The sequence below is a fragment of the Anser cygnoides genome, chromosome 4 (genome assembly GCF_040182565.1).
Source record: "Anser cygnoides isolate HZ-2024a breed goose chromosome 4, Taihu_goose_T2T_genome, whole genome shotgun sequence".
Taxonomy (NCBI): domain Eukaryota; kingdom Metazoa; phylum Chordata; class Aves; order Anseriformes; family Anatidae; genus Anser; species Anser cygnoides.
Window position 1 is genome coordinate 30,345,662 of NC_089876.1, and position 17,545 is coordinate 30,363,206.

Sequence of the window (17,545 nt, forward strand, 5' to 3'; positions counted from 1 at the left end):
TAGAAGTTACCACTTCGTGAGAATTAAAATTCTATTCTGGTCCAAATAATTCTATCATTAATAATAAATCCAGATCTATTTGATTTGGTTGGCCTCATCCCATCCACCAACCTTTAATCTCTTGTCCATTTCGCAAGTCGCATCAAAACAGAACTGACAAAAGGCAATATAAAAATAAGGTGGTTTACAGGAAACTTTTGCAAGCCTCGCTACCCCACATCAATATGAGCAATTCTTAAAACACAAACTTTAGAAGTGGATTATTTTTTTAAAACAAGGACCAACTTATAGCTGTGCATCTTGCCCAGGACTCCTATTTCATTTGTGCCACCAGAATAAATATATATATACACATTAACATAGAGAAATATTTCTGAAACACGTACTGTTCACCACATTTTCCACATTTATTTTTTATTTCCCACATCCCCCATCCTAGCAACAGCTTTGGCAACCTTGCTGTTAGCAGCCTTTTGGGGTAGCTGGGGGCAGGAACGAACAAACAAAATAGCAGCAGACACAAAAGGAAAATACTCTACTCATCTTCGTGTGTCCAGGTCAGCACATCAAAAATGTTTCTTCTGGGTTACTCAGTATACAAAGAATAATCTGCCAACTAGCAATGCAGATGCGTACTATCAGTCTGTTTCTGTTGTACTGAACCTTAACAAGTGCCTAGAAGGGAACCGGCTTTTACTTTTCCCTCAAACATTCACTAAAACTAAAAAACACCGAAAGCCAGAAAGCTGCCTCAAAAAGCCAAGCCTTTCTGGCTGGGGCTCTGTCCAAGGTCCTACGCAACAGCAGAAAGCTGAAGGCTCGAGTCTCTGGAGACTGCTTTCCTTCCACCACAGTTGAAAAGGAGAGCTCAGAAGTTCTGATTTTTTTTTTTTTTGGGGGGGGGGGGGGGGGGGGGGGGGGGGGGGGGGTTGGGGATTCAGTATTTTTCAAAGGCCCAGGTTACTTACAAGCTTAGGGATTTAGTTTCTACAGTTGGTCAAGTTAAAAGAGTTTACTTAAAGAATGATTGTTGAATTCTAAACAATAATAATTGTTTCACTTCCCAATACAGGAACTGATACTGCAGGTATACTTAACAGGAGAATCACAGATGACAACTTGGCACTGGTTCCACTTGAGTTTCATCATCTCATAGTCCAAAAGTGTACAGGATAAAACCCACCTCTAAGTTGCACACAACTAAAAACTGGATGGTATAAAAAACACAGCTTACTTGTCCGTCTGCCCTGCATTTGCTGTGCTTTCTGCTCTCATCCGGGTAAGTGCAGCGGCAGCTTCATCCAACGCGCAGCTCACCGAAGAAGTCAGTCTGCGAAGCACCTCAGGATCTGCAAACGCTTTACCATCAGCAGTCGACAGTTTACCTATTCCTTCCATTCCAATTTACAACAGGTTGGTACACATGCCAGAAAAGAAGAAAATGCACAAGTTGAGGTTGAGCCTTTTAGATCTCCCGAGTAAAGCATTACAAGTATAATGAACTACAGCTTCCAAAAAAGGATTAACTGTTTACAATGTTAATTTGAAAGCTGCGCTCAGATGAGATGCACATGGGTGAAGCCCTCAAAGCCACAGAACACGTTATTTAACTATTCACAACTACTCAGTATATGCAACTAGCAATGCTTTTTGTGCAGTAATTATTACAAAACAAAGCCTCATTGAGCAATTTAGTTTTTGACAGAAGACTGCAAGCCAAGGGCGGATGTCAGTTTTTTGGCTTTTAGAAATCCAAATTTGGAGGAATCCTATCAGAGGCACAGCCTTCACATGAAATTAATTTTCTACTTTTCAAAGATTCAGAGCATTTTAATGAATTTCTTTCTCTTCCCTGATGTGCACAACTTTGCCACGTTCACGCTGCTTTGCATCCTGAATATGTATCATGCTCGTATGGATTAGACTTATGCAAGCAGTTCCAGTATGGTCTCATGTGTCAGGGCTTTGGGATTAAACCTGTATGGGACACGAGTACTTACCTGCAGCTTCAAGTAAAGCTTCTAATCTTGCCTGGGTTTCTGGATCTACTGTTCTTAGGTCAGCACCATCGGCAGTACTTGACAAAAGCAATTTGGAAGCAGTTTCCAACATAGGGTTTTCGAGATCATCCTGATCCAAGATGAAGGATTCAACCTGAAAAATAAGATGTAGTTTAAGAATAACTACTGACCAAGTTCTAATTAATACAACAAAAGCATAGGTGCAATCATCATCACTTCCGTGTTTGCTTTTTAAATACTCGGTTAGCCAAACCACCCTGAGTTGACTTAAAGAGTATTTTTCCTCATAGAAAGCAATGAGGTTTTCCAAAATCCCATACAAAGAACATATCTTTTATCTTCTTGCCCATTTGCTCTGTGACTAAAAGCCATGATACACTAGGAAACTGGCTTCACATCTCTACATTGCACTCAACAAGCTTTAAGTATACAACAAGGGAAATGTCAAAGACTAGATACAACTCCAGAAGGCCCACAGCTGTAGCTGTCATGAGCTTCTTCTCTAGCTATTTTTTTTTTCACCTCCCCAAACACAAGCAATATACTGAATGAAGACAGAATTATTTCACAAAACCCAGTTACCTTCCAAAGATATGACCTACACCCACATGGCATTCAATTCTATCAGCAAAACTCACATTACCAGAAAAATTAACTATCATTGCTGTTTTCAAGTTATCTGTTTTCTTCTGACCAGCAGAAAAATTCTCTCTGGTATCTCAGTCTCCTAAACCACCATTAAAAAAAAGGGCCGGCAATTGCAGCCTTCACTGCCTGTTGAAGAAGGACCACAGTCAAGTAGTTCAGCAAAGACATTCCTCCAGAAGTTCCATCAACACACCCTGAAGTCTATTAACTAGTGATCAAACCATTTATTAGACTATCAAGACCAAGTTAACACACACACCAGAGCTCAAAAGCCTCTGCTTCTTCCACAGCCAAAGAATCCAACTAGATGCAAGTCTGCCAGGCAAATAAACCACCCGTCAGCCACCCATATATCACTGAAAACTCCAAACATCTCAGGGTAAAAGCAGCTACCGTCTATAATGCAGCAGTAATATATTTCCATGTGGAATACTATATATCAAGATAGAAATACAATTTATTTGATTCTTAAGTATATGTCTGTCCCCAAAGCTTACCAGCAGTCAGTCTCGTGAGTGTCATAAGTTCAGATTCCTGCAGATAAACACCCTAAGAATCTAAGGGCAGACAAACCAGCAGAGTAACCATTTCATCTCAGGACTCCTGAGGGGACTCCTCCATCCTCCCATCCGTTCTTGGGTACAAGCAAGGAGCTTACACTGTAACTGGTCCTTCTGTAGCCTGCCTCCAGTTCCCTGCTTGTTTTTACGAATAGGAGGAGGAAATTAACTGTCCCCAGCCCAGTTCAGTACAAGTTATACACTGCATTCAAAACTTAATAGGATATGGCAGTAGCACTTTGCTCAAACCTCAACACCTTGCTTGCCTAGAAAGCTAGGCTGAGAACTACTTCCAAAATGGCTTTAATTTATCACTCAAAAGTTATTGTTAATAAAAATCTCCTGTCGGACAGCTTCTGATAATATTCAAGTATCCATCTTCAAAGCTGGGAACATGGCAAGCTCAAAGGGACGACTTCCAACTTGTGCTTAAAGCAGCACTGATGTGTCAGTAGCTGCCAACAAGAAGACAGCCCTGCAATATTAATATTGGACGCTGCTTCTCTGCACTTGATTTTCCATGCTCTCGGTGCAACTGGATACGCACACATGCTGGCGAAGGCAACTCCCAGTTTCCTCCCCAGTACTACAGAGTAGCTCACTCCTGCCTTGCCAGGTTCCCAAGCTGGTCACTGCCAGCTCTGCTCCACGCATCTCCTCGATCATTTTCCAGGCTGGTTTTGGTTCATCTGAGGACTTGCCATTTGTCTTCTTCTAAAGGACGAAGCTTGCTGCAGCAGCAGGCAGCAAGAGAAAGGAACTATTCCACTGTTCAGAAGCCAAGAGACAGATTTCACCACTGGAAATGCAAATTACCCAGCAGTTGCAAGAATTCTTGGCTCACCCAGCTCTTAAAAAAAACAACCTACTTTTTAGACTAACTGAAAAATCTCATCTGAGCAAGATATTTAACAGCTGGTAATGGATCTTCCTACCACTATGAACTATTTGCTAAGACAAGTCAAAACCCCAAAACGTCTCCCGCACTCACATCCCCTCCCTTGACACCAGGTCTTTTGTACAGCTTAGGTTTCAAGTGGAAAAAACTTGCCATTTTTCCCTTCCCACTAAGAAAGCAAAGACAGTGTGGTAAAAACAAATAAATCACCTGAACTATAACACAAGGAAAGTGGTGTGAAAAAGCAATCCACCTACAAACAACAGAGCACCAATAAAAGCCCAAGGCACCAGAAGACGACTTGTCTTGTGGGCTATTTTGGAAAACGTTTATATTATGCGCTCTCATTTAAGCACAATTTCAGAGCTATGTCTCAAGAAATGCAACTTATTAAATATCTATTTTAGACTATTTTGTGACATCGAATATGCCAGGATTTCCTTTTCTAGGAGATCCATCTTCGACCTGTGACTTGCAGAACTTTTCATGAAGCCTGCAGCTACACCTCTCTTTCTCTAATTGCCTTTTATCTTAAGAGTTTTGTTAAATCCAGTCTTGTTCTCCAGCCCATTCAACGTGACACTGCATACAATACACCACGATAGCAGTAAAAGACTTCTTAACAGGGAAAAACATAACTGCCTTTTGGTAGGAGTGAAAATTCTCTTTCATTTCTGAGAAAATACTGCCTTCCCTACAGACACTAGAAACCAAAGACAAAGCATTTCCATTTAGCCCAAGTAAACAGACATTTCCTTTAACAGTCTCCAGATGTATTTTATTTCCCTTAACTAAAAACGTGTAGAAGAGTACACAAATGCTCCACCTTACATATCAGAACAATCAGTCTGGGTTCTCGGTCGGTACTTCTCTGATCAAACAATGCTCTGACATAATCCAATTGTTCAGTCGGTCCCAACAGAAAGGCTTTTACGAGATTTCTCCTTCTCTCAACCCACAATAAAACGTTATGTTCTGCACTCGTCCACGTTTGTTGTGCCCATAATCATTTATATGGAAGTTGATGTTACAGGGAAGAGAAGTACCAAGTTTTGACTGCTTTCCAACAAAACAGACTGGTTTTGATGCATGAAATACAGCCATGACAAGAAATTTAGGATTGCCTAGAGAAGCACACTGTTAATAGGGGGATTAATCCAAACCTCAACGAAGTTTCATGAAACAAGTGCCCCGGCATATGTTCCAAGTATTTTTTTTCCAGGAAAAAAAAAAAAAAAACAGTCCCAAGTATTCCAAGTATTGAGATACTAGACTTAACTGCAACTTTCAACATTATGGGCTTTTATCACCTCTAATTAGGAACAGAATTCTTCGCTGCTTTACCAAGCCCAACAGCAATACTGAGGTCGGGGGCTGCACACTTGGCCTCTCCCCCGAGCACACTCCCAAGGTTCCTCCGAAGCCCTATCTTTGTGGGCAGGCACTCACCCAGATATGCACTGCTTGTTTTCTGTTTTCTGAAGTGCAGACTCAAAACCCCTCCTGTGCTTTCATCCTCTAAATTTGGAACAATCTGTTTTGCTCCTTTTGTTTTCCCCATCAAGTCGGAGCTACTGTATAAACAGCTTTCCTCTTCACCAATCAAGAATCAGGAGGTATAAATTGCTACAGAAAGCATATTTTGTAAGCAGGGCAACAACTTCACTTACATAAAACCCAGTACTTTTGCACTTTTAATACTGCTTTAACACCTGAGACATGGACCTACAGGCATATCAGCTGGACAAAAGCTGATCCACCAGGCCTCCTGTGCATGTGCCCTGAAAAAAACCTGCGCAACGTTTCAGTAATTTTATGTTTTGACTGTAAGATGCCAGATACTGAACACAGAGTTTAATAAATGCAAGGCTAGAGCCAAAGAAAACGCTAAACTGGGTTACTGTGGTATAACTACTTACCGTGGTAACATCTACATCTCCACTGTGCAATGTAGAACATCTAGAGAAACTCAGTGCTCGATGCTGACTCACACTTCCCAATCTCTCACCAGCAAGCCACGTGCATGCAGAACTGCCATCAGCATGCAGACCGCCACACACCGTGCTGTGAACTCCCCCCCGCCTGCTTTCTCCACACGAGTGCCTTCCAAACCTACATACATACATATCTCCATGTGGCCTCAGAGATACAACTCAACATCCAACAAGCTTCTTCCTGGAGTTTCCCTCAAAATATGGAATAAATAAAGCTACTATTTAAAATTTCATTCATGAGCAATGGTAGAAAACAGCTCTCCAACACCCACCACCTACTAAAGCCCTTACTGCCAAACGACAAAAGACGTATTTATTCATTTAATCAGTACATAGCTGCCATGAATAGCTCTGGTCATTAGTCTACAGAGCATCTCTGGCATTTGATTACCATTGTTTTAGGTATTTTCCCCTTGATCACAGCTGTCCCATAAGGACAACCCAGAGTCACTAAAGAAAAAAAATGCTCTAAGCAGTCACATTCTCATCCTTCTATCAGGTTTCCCACCTATAAGATTTTTCACACCCAAGAAGCGCACTTTACAGGCTCCATCTCATAGCCTCTCTCCAAGGGCATCCTGCAAGTAAGCATACAGTATTTACAACACACCGCTTTCCAGCATCTTGTCAGAAACAAACACTGAATAAACATTCAAGACCCTACCCACCATTTAAGCTGTAAAAATAAACACCACGTTCCTGTAACATGCAGTATCCCACAGCTGATGCAAAGATCGATGGCAGCAAGGAACTGCTTGAGCCTGCAGCACACCTAGGCACACGCTGTCATCAGCCCAGTCAGAGAACTCACTCAAAAAAAAAAAACCACCAACATGAATACATGTTCGGGCCAGCCATCCAGCAATATCTTCCTAGAAGCAACACAAGTTCCTAGATGTTTTTTAAGACAGTGTTTACAATGTGAAAGCACACAAGACAATATTCCTCTATCTTGAAGCCATACATGTAGCCATGCTCTAAATAGTAGTAAACATTCCTTGAAAAAAATACGAAGTAGAAGAGTGAAATCCAGTTTCAATGTCTAGCAGTTAGGGTGCTAACAACAGCCCTGGAAAGCTGTGAAGTGGCAAGTTGTAGTTATTAACATAATAGGATGAAACATTTTAAGCTTCAGTATCCAAGCTTCACAAACAACAGCATCTGAAACCTGTTTTGGATGAACCCAAGGAGCCCAGACAAACATTTCAAAAGGCCCCAAACACCTTTTCTGAAAAAAAAAAATCTCTGCAGGTTTTTCCTTTTTCTTAGGGGTGGAGGCCAGCCCCTGTCTTCTACAGCCTTACAATTCAAAAGCCAATTTATTTCTCAGCTGTTGACAGATCACTCCCACACACTTTGCCTCCCAGTAGGCACCGATTGCTAATTTGGAATTTGCTAAATTTCTACCTTGGCACTTGAGCCTTTGGTGCTTGATATCCAGAGGCTGCCAAATGGACCCACTGAGAGCAAAGCCTTAGCACAAAGCCTTCCTCAAGAACATCACACTTCAGAACAGCCGTTCACTACTGTCCTGTAGCAAACCTCACTACCTAAAGGAGAGATCATCTGAGAGGCTTTTTTATTTCTTAAGTTAGGTACCAAAGGACTAACTGCCAATTTCTAAGAGCTGTAACAATCGATTTGGCACAGCTGCAAAAATTTTGGAGAGCAGTACATGGCTTTTAAAGATTACAAGATATTTAACATGGATTTTCAAGTCCATCAGGTATTGCAAAGCCACCTTCAGACTGAAGCTGTGATCTACCAGCTCGGTGAGATTTAGTCCCCCTACTTTGAGAAGTAACCAGCATGGAGGACGTCAAGAGAGCTTCAGATTCTTGACTTTCTCTGCTGCAGTGACAGGCATTCAGTGACCAGCTTTAGTCTTGAGTCACATCAGGAACACCCAGCAAGACAGCAGAGCCTGACCATGGTTACGCTACCTTCCCCTTGCTCTCCAGCAACTCATACCCAAGATAAACTCAGCTTTCACTACAGAACAGTTTTAGCCCTCACATCTCCAATGGCATAGAGCTCATTATTTCTATCCCCATCCTTCATCTCGCTAAGACAACAGATTTTATCTTTTTTAAACCACCCATGTCACTTACTTATTCCGAGCTGGACCCTATCACTCTGATCCCGCAACCACTCAGGGCAGGGAGCAGGCACCTAGTTAGCACACAGACCAACCCCTTACCCCTTACTCAAGCTGATGGGCTTACAAATTCCTCCAGAGTCTGGGATCAGGACCCCATCTTGATTTTCACATGCCCATGCTTTTATCGAAACCAGCTCTTAAATATTTTTGGCTGTTGAACAGTTCCGCTGAGCATCTGTTGATCACCTCCTACACCCTTGGGGATTGCTGTGTAATTGTTCCAAATTACTGCAAGACACAGCACAAAAATATATACATACACACACGCGCATCTTTCATCCAACTTCCACAAGCATTTCTTGAAAATTCAAAATATTTTCTACCATTCACTTCATTTACTGACCCAGAAACCTGTTTTACACATAATAGCAGTCTCTATACTATCACCTTGCAACTGGTACCTACCAGAGGAGATGAAACAATATTTCAAATGCAACAAAGATTTCTTTGCACATCACTACTTGGTATTTTTGGAATGTTTCATACATTGAACCATTAATGGTCAAAGGATTTATGAGGGAAGAATGAATTGATACAAAGCAATGATATATAACTGAAACCTGGCAAACCAAGCCATCTATTTTGGGCGCTCATTTTTGATTTAGGCATCCAAAACCTAACACACATAACCCCAAAACTCCGCTGATTATGATGCTTAACTCCATCCTGTTTTTAACTTTCTTGGGCCACATCTTCATATCCAGCTTTCAATTACAAGTGCAAAGAACTAACTTGGAGCCTTATAAATAGAAGCACTCATTATTCCAACTGTACTTTGTGATGTCCATACACCATACATGCGCTGCATTTTTTGCACATCTTAGTCACAGGCTAGCTTGGTGAAAGCTTCGGATTCTTTTTCCGATCCTCACGTGTCCCATGCCAAAGCAAGAAATGCATGTGTGCTGCCCTTACCCTGCCACTTTTCAGCCCTCAGGTAGTCATCTCTTGTACTTGAAACACGTATTAACCCATCACAATTGAAAAGCAGCTTACTGAAAAAGCTACGCTGGTCTGAAACACCAAGACAAAGCTATCTAATTATATGCACCCCAAAACGAAACAGCAGCAGTATGACTTGATCCAACTAAACAGTAAGGCAAAAAAAAAATGCATGGTTCTACTTCTTCAGCTAAGGTTACACGTCTTCAGGTATAACTACCCCTAAGGTCTGAAGCCATCTGAAAATGCAGACCTTTCCACTGTTAAGACTATCATTAAAAATTCTCCAATCAAATCTTCCTTGAGAACAAGCATCTGAGTGCTTGTCATTTTTGTGGGGACAAAACAGATCACCACCACCTAATTTACACAACGTAGCTCTCAAGAGGAAGTGGTTATATACTGGATATTTACCAGAGACACCATTTTCTTTAAATAAAAATATCAAATTCCTGGTTACTGGAAGGGAAAGCATACGCTGAAGCCAAGTGAACCAGAGGATCTTGCCCACTCAATTTCATCCTCACTGTTTTTGTGGTTTTCTTCCTAACTATTTTGAACCAGAAACACGTTGTACGATCCTTCCTTAGCCTACCCCACTACTACAGGAGCGTTGCAAGCACAGACACAAAGCCTTAGAGCAATGTTTCTTTCCTGTACAGTGCGGATTGCTTCCAGTTATCTGGGACAGATAATCAGATGTGCTGCCTTTCTGACGTGCCATGACCCCCCCGAAGCCGAAATGCCTTATTCAGCAGAAATCCCAAGTCTGGCAGCTGGAATGTCTCAACAGTGTCTTCTTTCATCTTATTCCATCAACTGTACACTCCACTTCTCTTGCCACTGCTGCTCTAAAAGGAGGGGGAGGGAACGAGAAGATTAACAGTCCGTGCTGCTGAGATGGCATAACACCGTCCTCATGACTGGCACCAACAGAGTTTCTGCTGCAGGGACACCTGCATTATTACTGCAGTGTTTCTGATGACGAGACAGGTGCTGATGTACTCGCATAAGAAACCCCTCCCCTCCTCTGTAGTTCATTCTCTGTATTACCAACAGCAATAAAAAGAGACATGCAGACTGAAACGGAGCTACAAAAAGGTTGTTAGTGTGGAGCCAAAAGGAAAGAAGACCTTTAGTTTAATATTTTCTTTTCCATTTCAGATTTTAGCAAGCACTTGGCATACTTCCACATCAAGCAAATTTACACATTTACTGCTACTCAGCTACAATTGTCTGTGCACAAAAAAAATCATGCCAACAGAAAAGCACCACCACCTCCACTCAGCTTATTCAACTCCCTGCCCCAGTTTCACACTACCGGGGGACAAATTACAAGTTGCATCACTGGCATGAAATAACAGTATATTAAAAAAACGGAATCACAAAATCTGCACATAACTTGCTGTAAAACTGCCTGCCATCGTGCTCCTGGACAATACTTATTCACAACACAATAGCTCATGGGTTCCACTCCAACCATTTGAACACGGGTATACACATTCACTCCCCCTCCCACCTCCACCCCCAAAAAAGCTGAACATAAACACTTAATATCAACTGTCTTGTGAACTAGGCTTGGAAAGAACTCATCATAGCAGCAAATAAAGTTTCCTTGATGGTGTACTCACTTAACAGACTGCTCACGTCTCTGGATAAACCAGAGATGTTGGTGTCTACAACAAAGCCACTAACATACACCTTGATCAAAGGCTGTTCCCATACCGTTGGGCAGCCGCCATGGAAAGTTTTCTGCCAAAATAACCCTGTCAGAGAAATGTTACAACAGAGAACTTGACCTGACATGGGCAGTTTCTGCTGCCCACAGCAAGTAACCTGTCACGTCTTCGCCAACAAGAAATTCTGTCAGTCAAACACAAAAAAGTGGGCACGCAACAACCATGAAGCGAAGAGATGAAGCAGCCAGGTCTCCTGGAGTCACCCTCTCCTCTTGCTGCTCCAGTGCCCCCACATCACGGTTCGATGACAACTGCAGCCCCCTAAGGCTCTCTCTCCACTATCTCACATAAGCATCACTTCAGCTACTCACCAAGTTCCTTACAGGGCCACACAACAACCACGAGCCTGCTCATTACAGCTGCAGAGAGCTCCAAGGACACGTTACGCTGCCATCTAGCCACTTCTCCACCCAGGCTGTATCACAAGCTCTTTAAAGACAAGCCTTCTGCACTGGGTAAATGACCTGTTAGAGCTTCCTCACCTCTCCTCCTGCTCAAGGACTTCTCTGGATCAGCCCGTGCTTCTTCAAGCTCATCCTCACCACCACGGACTAACCCACAACTGTGGCATGGCCAGCTCTCAGCTATTAGTAAGACTACAACAAACACAGGGAACATGAGCAGTACAGAACATCTTAACTGTACCCAAGTCCTTTCAGTTTTGTCATTCATTACACAAAAATTGGAAAGTACATTAAGCGTGACTCTGCTCTTAAAAGATTTTGGACATGTACCTGAAGAGCGCCTCGATTCACAGCAACACTAGCAGCTCTGAACAGCATGTGCATTACAAAGGCCTAAGCAGTGCTGCTGTGCGCGGTTACGTCCTATTCCTCGCTGCCCTACTTTCAAGGGACTAATTATTCTCTTAAGCCTTGTTCAAGAAAGGTGAGCTGAGAAGAAAAAGGAAATCCTTTTTAACAGTTGGTAATGTTTCTTTTCGACTGGACTCAACTTTTGCCTTAACCGTACACCCCAATGATAGATTTAAAGGATGCCTTCTAAACACGAGCATCTCCAACCCCACAACAAAGCACCCTGCTACAGATCCCACGACCACTGATGTATAACCTTCAAGTATCCTCTTTGAAAGTGACACCTAAGGAAAAGGTGAAAAAAATCCCAAGCTATTAAAAGGACAAACACATTGTTTCTGTTATCTCTGAAAAAGCCAAGCTTGAAATCCCAACCAGAAATTATTATTATCCGTGACTAACTTCAGGGAGCTTGTCTGCATCTTTGTGGCCTGCAGAGTCTTCAAGGAGAAGTATCAAGAGCCTTCTTTTCACAGCTCGATAAGCAGCCATTTCTCTGTCACTCTCTCAGGCTTTGTTGCAACAGATCAAGACCCTTAACTAATCCTTTGAGAAGGCAGTTTAGAGCAGCTTAGCACAACTAAAGGTGGCCCAGCTTCTCACAAGTGCTTTTACTGGCCCAACGCACTCGGTCTCAGTTCCAGTTCAGAGCTGTGTACACCCACCCATTTCCATTGCCAGATGAAGAAGTTGTTTTTCTAAGGATTTGAGATTAGCACTGCAGAACAATGGAAGCACAACATCATAACTTTTATATAGACAAAGCCAGAAGCAAAGCTCTGTGCAGAAACAGCGCTGCGGGGCCTTGCTTTCACCCACATGTCCTAACGGCATAGTTTAGATCTGCTAAAACGAGAGCAGTTCCCTCCAATTTGAGCACACATTTATTTCTTGTGACGAGGACAGGCCTCAAATGACCCAAGGCAGCTTCTCCGTAGGCTATGCCAAGGAAGCTGCTGAACTTAGCAAATTGTTCATTCAGAACAGAAAGAGGACAGGCATTTATTCACATCAGTCAGAGGCGAGACCACTCCCCCATCTCCCAAAAGATGTCATTTCCGACAATAGTCCTATATCCAGTCAAAAGACATTGCCAAAAAGAGAACCGCCACTAACACGTCTACCTGGTGAGTTTTCACTGACAGCACGCTGCACTTAGAAGGTTAAAAAGAGGGAAAACACTGACCTCCCCAGTCTCCACAATGAAATGCTTAAGATTGCTGTGCTAAACCTGCCAGAAAGCGTCCCTCAGCCAACATGACTCTTGACAATTAGCCTAGTCAGCTTGGCTTCTTTCCTCCCTGTATCTGCGAGCGACTACAGCAGTGGTGTATCAGCTCCAATTCCCTCCAGGAGCTTACTCCTTCTGTTCCCTCGCTGTTGTCAGATGACTTTTTCTGCTTATTTCTGAACTCCGATCTCACAGCCTAACTCGAGTGCAGAACAGAGGGCAGCTCAGATGCTGGTTTATGCCACAGTGCCTCCAAACAGGAGGCAGACGACTGCGTCATGTGGGCTGTAATCCACACACAGTACAACCTCCATGCCCTGCAACTTCTGATGCGCAGAAGAGCTATTAGGGCAACAGCACTTGGCTTCAACACTGCCCAGAAGACAAGTGATCTTGTCCGCACATTTTCATCTGCAGACACAGACACTGAGACAGAGATTGATCAAATCACACACAAGAGATATTACAGGAGGGGAAATAAAGGATTAAGCAGCTCGTATTATGTCACGTGCTACCTCAAGACTAAACCTCCTGACGCCTAATGCACTGCTTCACCAAAACACCACACCCCCATCTCTACAAAATGACTCCCCGCTCCAAACACCCCAAGTGGCAGCTGCACAGAGGTCCTCCTGACAGTGCCCGTGTATACCCACCACCCTGCAGCTACTCCCGACTCTGCAGTGATGAATATCATCCCGTTTTCTTCTCCTGGGAAGAGGAATCTGCCATGCTACAGCTTCCCAAAAGCATGGATTGATTGTCTTTGGTGAATTCAACAGGTGCTGAAAAGGCTCCGTGCTTCGGATCGATTTCCTGCAAAACTGTACTACTGAATTAGGGCTGGGAGAGCACGCAAACATGACTTAAAATTCCCCTTTGCTGCCACACCATTCCCCTGCTGTGCGATAAACTCCAGTTTCACTTCCATATTGGCACCTTCAGCTCCCTCACACGTCCAAAAACCACCAGGCTGGCAAGAAAGCCTCCCTCAACAAATCAGTCACCCAACCGCTGCATTTCAAAGCTGCCACAGCCCTACTACAACAACCGACCCCAGTTCAAGTAGGAAAGGAAGAAACCCGCTGCCTTTTTCTTTACGCTCAGGATCCCATGTATCTGTCAGGCAGCTACATGAACTCCTTCCTGGAAAAAACATAGCAAAGACCCAGTGTTTTGACAGCACCCTGCCTGAAGCCAACTTCCCTTGGAGAACCACCCAAGCAGTCCAGAAAGACTGCCCAAGTGGCACCAAGAAGCTCTTATCTCTACAGGACCACTTGGCTTTTTCACAGATAGCTTTTCACCACCCTGCACTAGTAGCACTGCACTGCCAAAACTAGTGTTACTTACTGACACACTTGTTAAGGTGCTTAGGGCTTACCTGAAGGCACAAAGTGAGCTGCACACCTGTATTACATCAGTGCTTAAAAGGCCTCACAGAGGCCCTCACAGAGTTGTGTTTCCCCCAAAGCATCCCACTCTCTTGTTTTAATAAAAGAGTATGTGGAAATTGACATAAGGCTTCAGTAACATCAGCCAGCTTGCCACTAAGAATGATGCACCAAACTCGGGGCAGCAAAACTGGATTGTGTGACAGTAGCACAGGGGACCAAAGAAATGCAGGAAAGTACAGCAGAGACCTTCTCAGCCCCAGGTGAGGTAAGCTTCCCACCGGGGCCACCAGCTCACTCCCTGCCTTCTCTGACATCAAGTAGGAGAGGGCACAAATGAAAATGAAGCACCCAAAAAGATCAAAGAAGAAACACAATTGAAAGTTACAAAAGCTGTCACACCCAGTGGAAAACGGTCTTTTTTTGCTTGTGCTTAGAAAAATGAAGACCTACTTTATAAAAAAGACGATGACAGTGGCAGTTACCCATCTCTTCCAGAACAGCAAGAAAGAAAAGCTCTCTGCCTCCCACTGCAGTCTGCCTGGTTTGCCCTTCAGGTGCAACCCTCCCAGAACTGTTTTTTCTCCTTTAAGAAAGTACCAGGGAATAAAGGCTTTGGGGAAAAAGAGCTAACATGCAATTTTCGATGAACATTTTCATCGCTCTCCGCAAAGGAATGATGCTAAGCAGCACTAGCACTCCTGTTCACCCAAGCTGCGTATTTCTTCCTTATTTTTCTTGTTTAAACGAAACATTTTCCAATTCTCAGTTCTGATCACTCCTTCACATAAACCAACAAGTTTATTTGAGGAACTAGACCCATACTCACTGCAAGGACTTTCAAGTTGATTTTATCCCTCACTGTGGCTACTGAGCATAAAACAGTCAGCAAGTGACCCAAACTGCACAACACCACTTGTTTTTGAAACAGAAATAGTTTTAAACTGCCCACATGTTTTCTTAAACAAATTTGGCACGAAATCATTCCCTTCTGCAAGTCCTTTTCGTCAGCTAGTCTTCACAACAGCCTGAAAGCGCTCTGCAGTGAAAGATGAAGCAGCAGAAGGTAACAAGGACATGTGGAGGAGGGACAGGACAAATGCTCCAACAGCCATTCTGTCTCAGTCAAATTCAGAATTCCCTTTGGCATGAATGAAACTCGTGTTTGCATGTGCCTGTCTGCAGCAGGGATCTGAAACAAAATTCAGGAACATTAGAACAATTTTCTTTTTCTTCTTTCTATGTAATGTGTAGCTTAGCCATAGCTTTTCTTTCACATGATCCAAGTGATTAAAGCACCACTCCACCATACAGTGCACTGTACGAGTACAGGGCAACTGGAAACCCTCTTGCCGTGGTCTTCACGCAATAAGCCATCCCTGGAGTAAAAGAACGAACCAACCATGCTGGACACTTGCCCTATAGCTCATGTTTCTCAATGCTCGGTAGCAGCCCCTTAAATCAAGCCACATTATTCTAAACCCCTAACACACATGACACACAGTAACCCATGCGTACTTACAGAAATAAGAAAAAGTGAACAAGACAAGGAAAAAAAATATTTACTAGGAGAAGGACTTTCTTTTTCCAAACACTCCTGTACCAAGAGAAAAAAGATTGCGACATACCAGACAGTTGCCTTTTTGTCTTCAGCATCCCTGGTGTTTTGGTAAAATTGCTGCTCTGTTCAGAATCTGCAGGTTCAGCTACTGTTCCCTTCTACCCTAATTTCCAAGCCAGAGAACAGCCAAGAGATCAGCCAGGCTGCTACTGCTTAAACCGCACCACCACGGCAGTGCTCCAAAAGTCTACAAAATGCTTCCTGAAGAAAACTGCTTTATTTGAGTTGAGGTCAGTGAGAAAGGACCATCCCAAGCCATTTAAATCATATGCCATTCAACTGAAGAACAAACTCCACAAATCTCATTTTTTCCTGTACAGATGACCACTAAGAACTTGCTGGTGTACTGCTTCCAAAAGCTGCATGCTCTGCCTTCTGCTTAACCCGTCAGGATCAGGGACAGTAAACTAGAAACCCAAGTTCCTTAAATGACATCTACTTTTCCCAGATGTAATTAGCCTGCTCAAGTCTCTGCTCAGTAACCCACATCATGAAGCGCAGCCAAGTCAAACTATTATGTAGATACTTTTAGAAAAATAACCAAAAATAGTTTGGGAAGACAGGATTCAGTATGTCAAGAGCTTGGAAATTAATTCAAGTCGCTCCAGTTTTGTTAACTGGTATTCATTCTTGTCTTATAAACAGAGAAATAGCAATGCAACTGTCCTGAAACAACTGACTATACTCACAGACAAGAACTGAGGCCAATAAAAAAAGCAAAATGTGACCAAGCATAATGCTGATTTCCTTGACTTCCCACTGCTAAAAACGTCTTTTTTAGCAATTACAATTGAAGCCTTTTATTCAATAAAGGATCTGGTATGGCCTAGTTTTCCAGTCTTCTCTTCTGGTGAGAAGCGAGGGTATAAAGTTACGGTAGGAGACAGCTGGCTTCAGTGTCCGATCAGGATTCCTATTGTTACCACCCAGGCAACTGAGCACAGAGGGAATTATTTCTAATAACTTCCACTCATTTGGTTAAAATCCTCACAAGCTGGGTAGTCATCCATTTCTTCCCTCGATACAGACCAGTGCTAAGCATACCTAACAAATGAACAACAATGCTTTTTGCTGTATTTAGCAGACCCCACTGAGCGCTTCTCCACACTAAACAGATCTGCATGTTGTTTTTTTTTTTTTACATATGGTAAAGTAACAGACTTGCAAAGGCAGCATAAGAAATGCACGAGTGTTTGACCAAATCAAAATACATTTTTTTTTTCCTCCTGCTCATCAAATAGGTCTTGAAAAACTGAGGTTTAAGGGTAAAACAGAGAGAGCAGCTTAAAGCAGTCCCTTCTTTTCACCATTTGCTCCAGCCTGCTAGATAGAAAAGTCATATGCCAAGCTCCCACAAATCCCTATCGCCACTTTGATATCTGCTCTCCTCTTTATGCTTCTGATCACTTTTGTTCAATGAAGGTGTTTTAGCACATTTATTCCATGTTAATACGAACCCAGCTCCAACATCAGCTTCTCAGTAGGACACACTGCATCATCAATCAAATTTTGTTTCCTTCC

At 42.9% G+C, this 17,545-nt stretch overlaps 1 protein-coding gene across 6 annotated transcripts in view; it reads right to left on the reverse strand.

Moving 5' to 3' along the window:
* The window catches only part of ANKRD17 (ankyrin repeat domain 17), an 86,467-nt gene that overhangs the window by 47,033 nt on the left and 21,889 nt on the right, over positions 1-17,545 (reverse strand). For all 6 annotated transcript variants that reach the window (XM_048074405.2, XM_048074404.2, XM_048074403.2 and 3 more), the window contains exons 2-3: positions 2,001-2,154; positions 1,235-1,391 (exon numbers count right to left, since the gene is read on the reverse strand). In XM_048074405.2, coding sequence (XP_047930362.1) covers positions 1,235-1,391; positions 2,001-2,154 — 311 coding nt within the window. The remainder of the gene's footprint in view (positions 1-1,234; positions 1,392-2,000; positions 2,155-17,545) is intronic.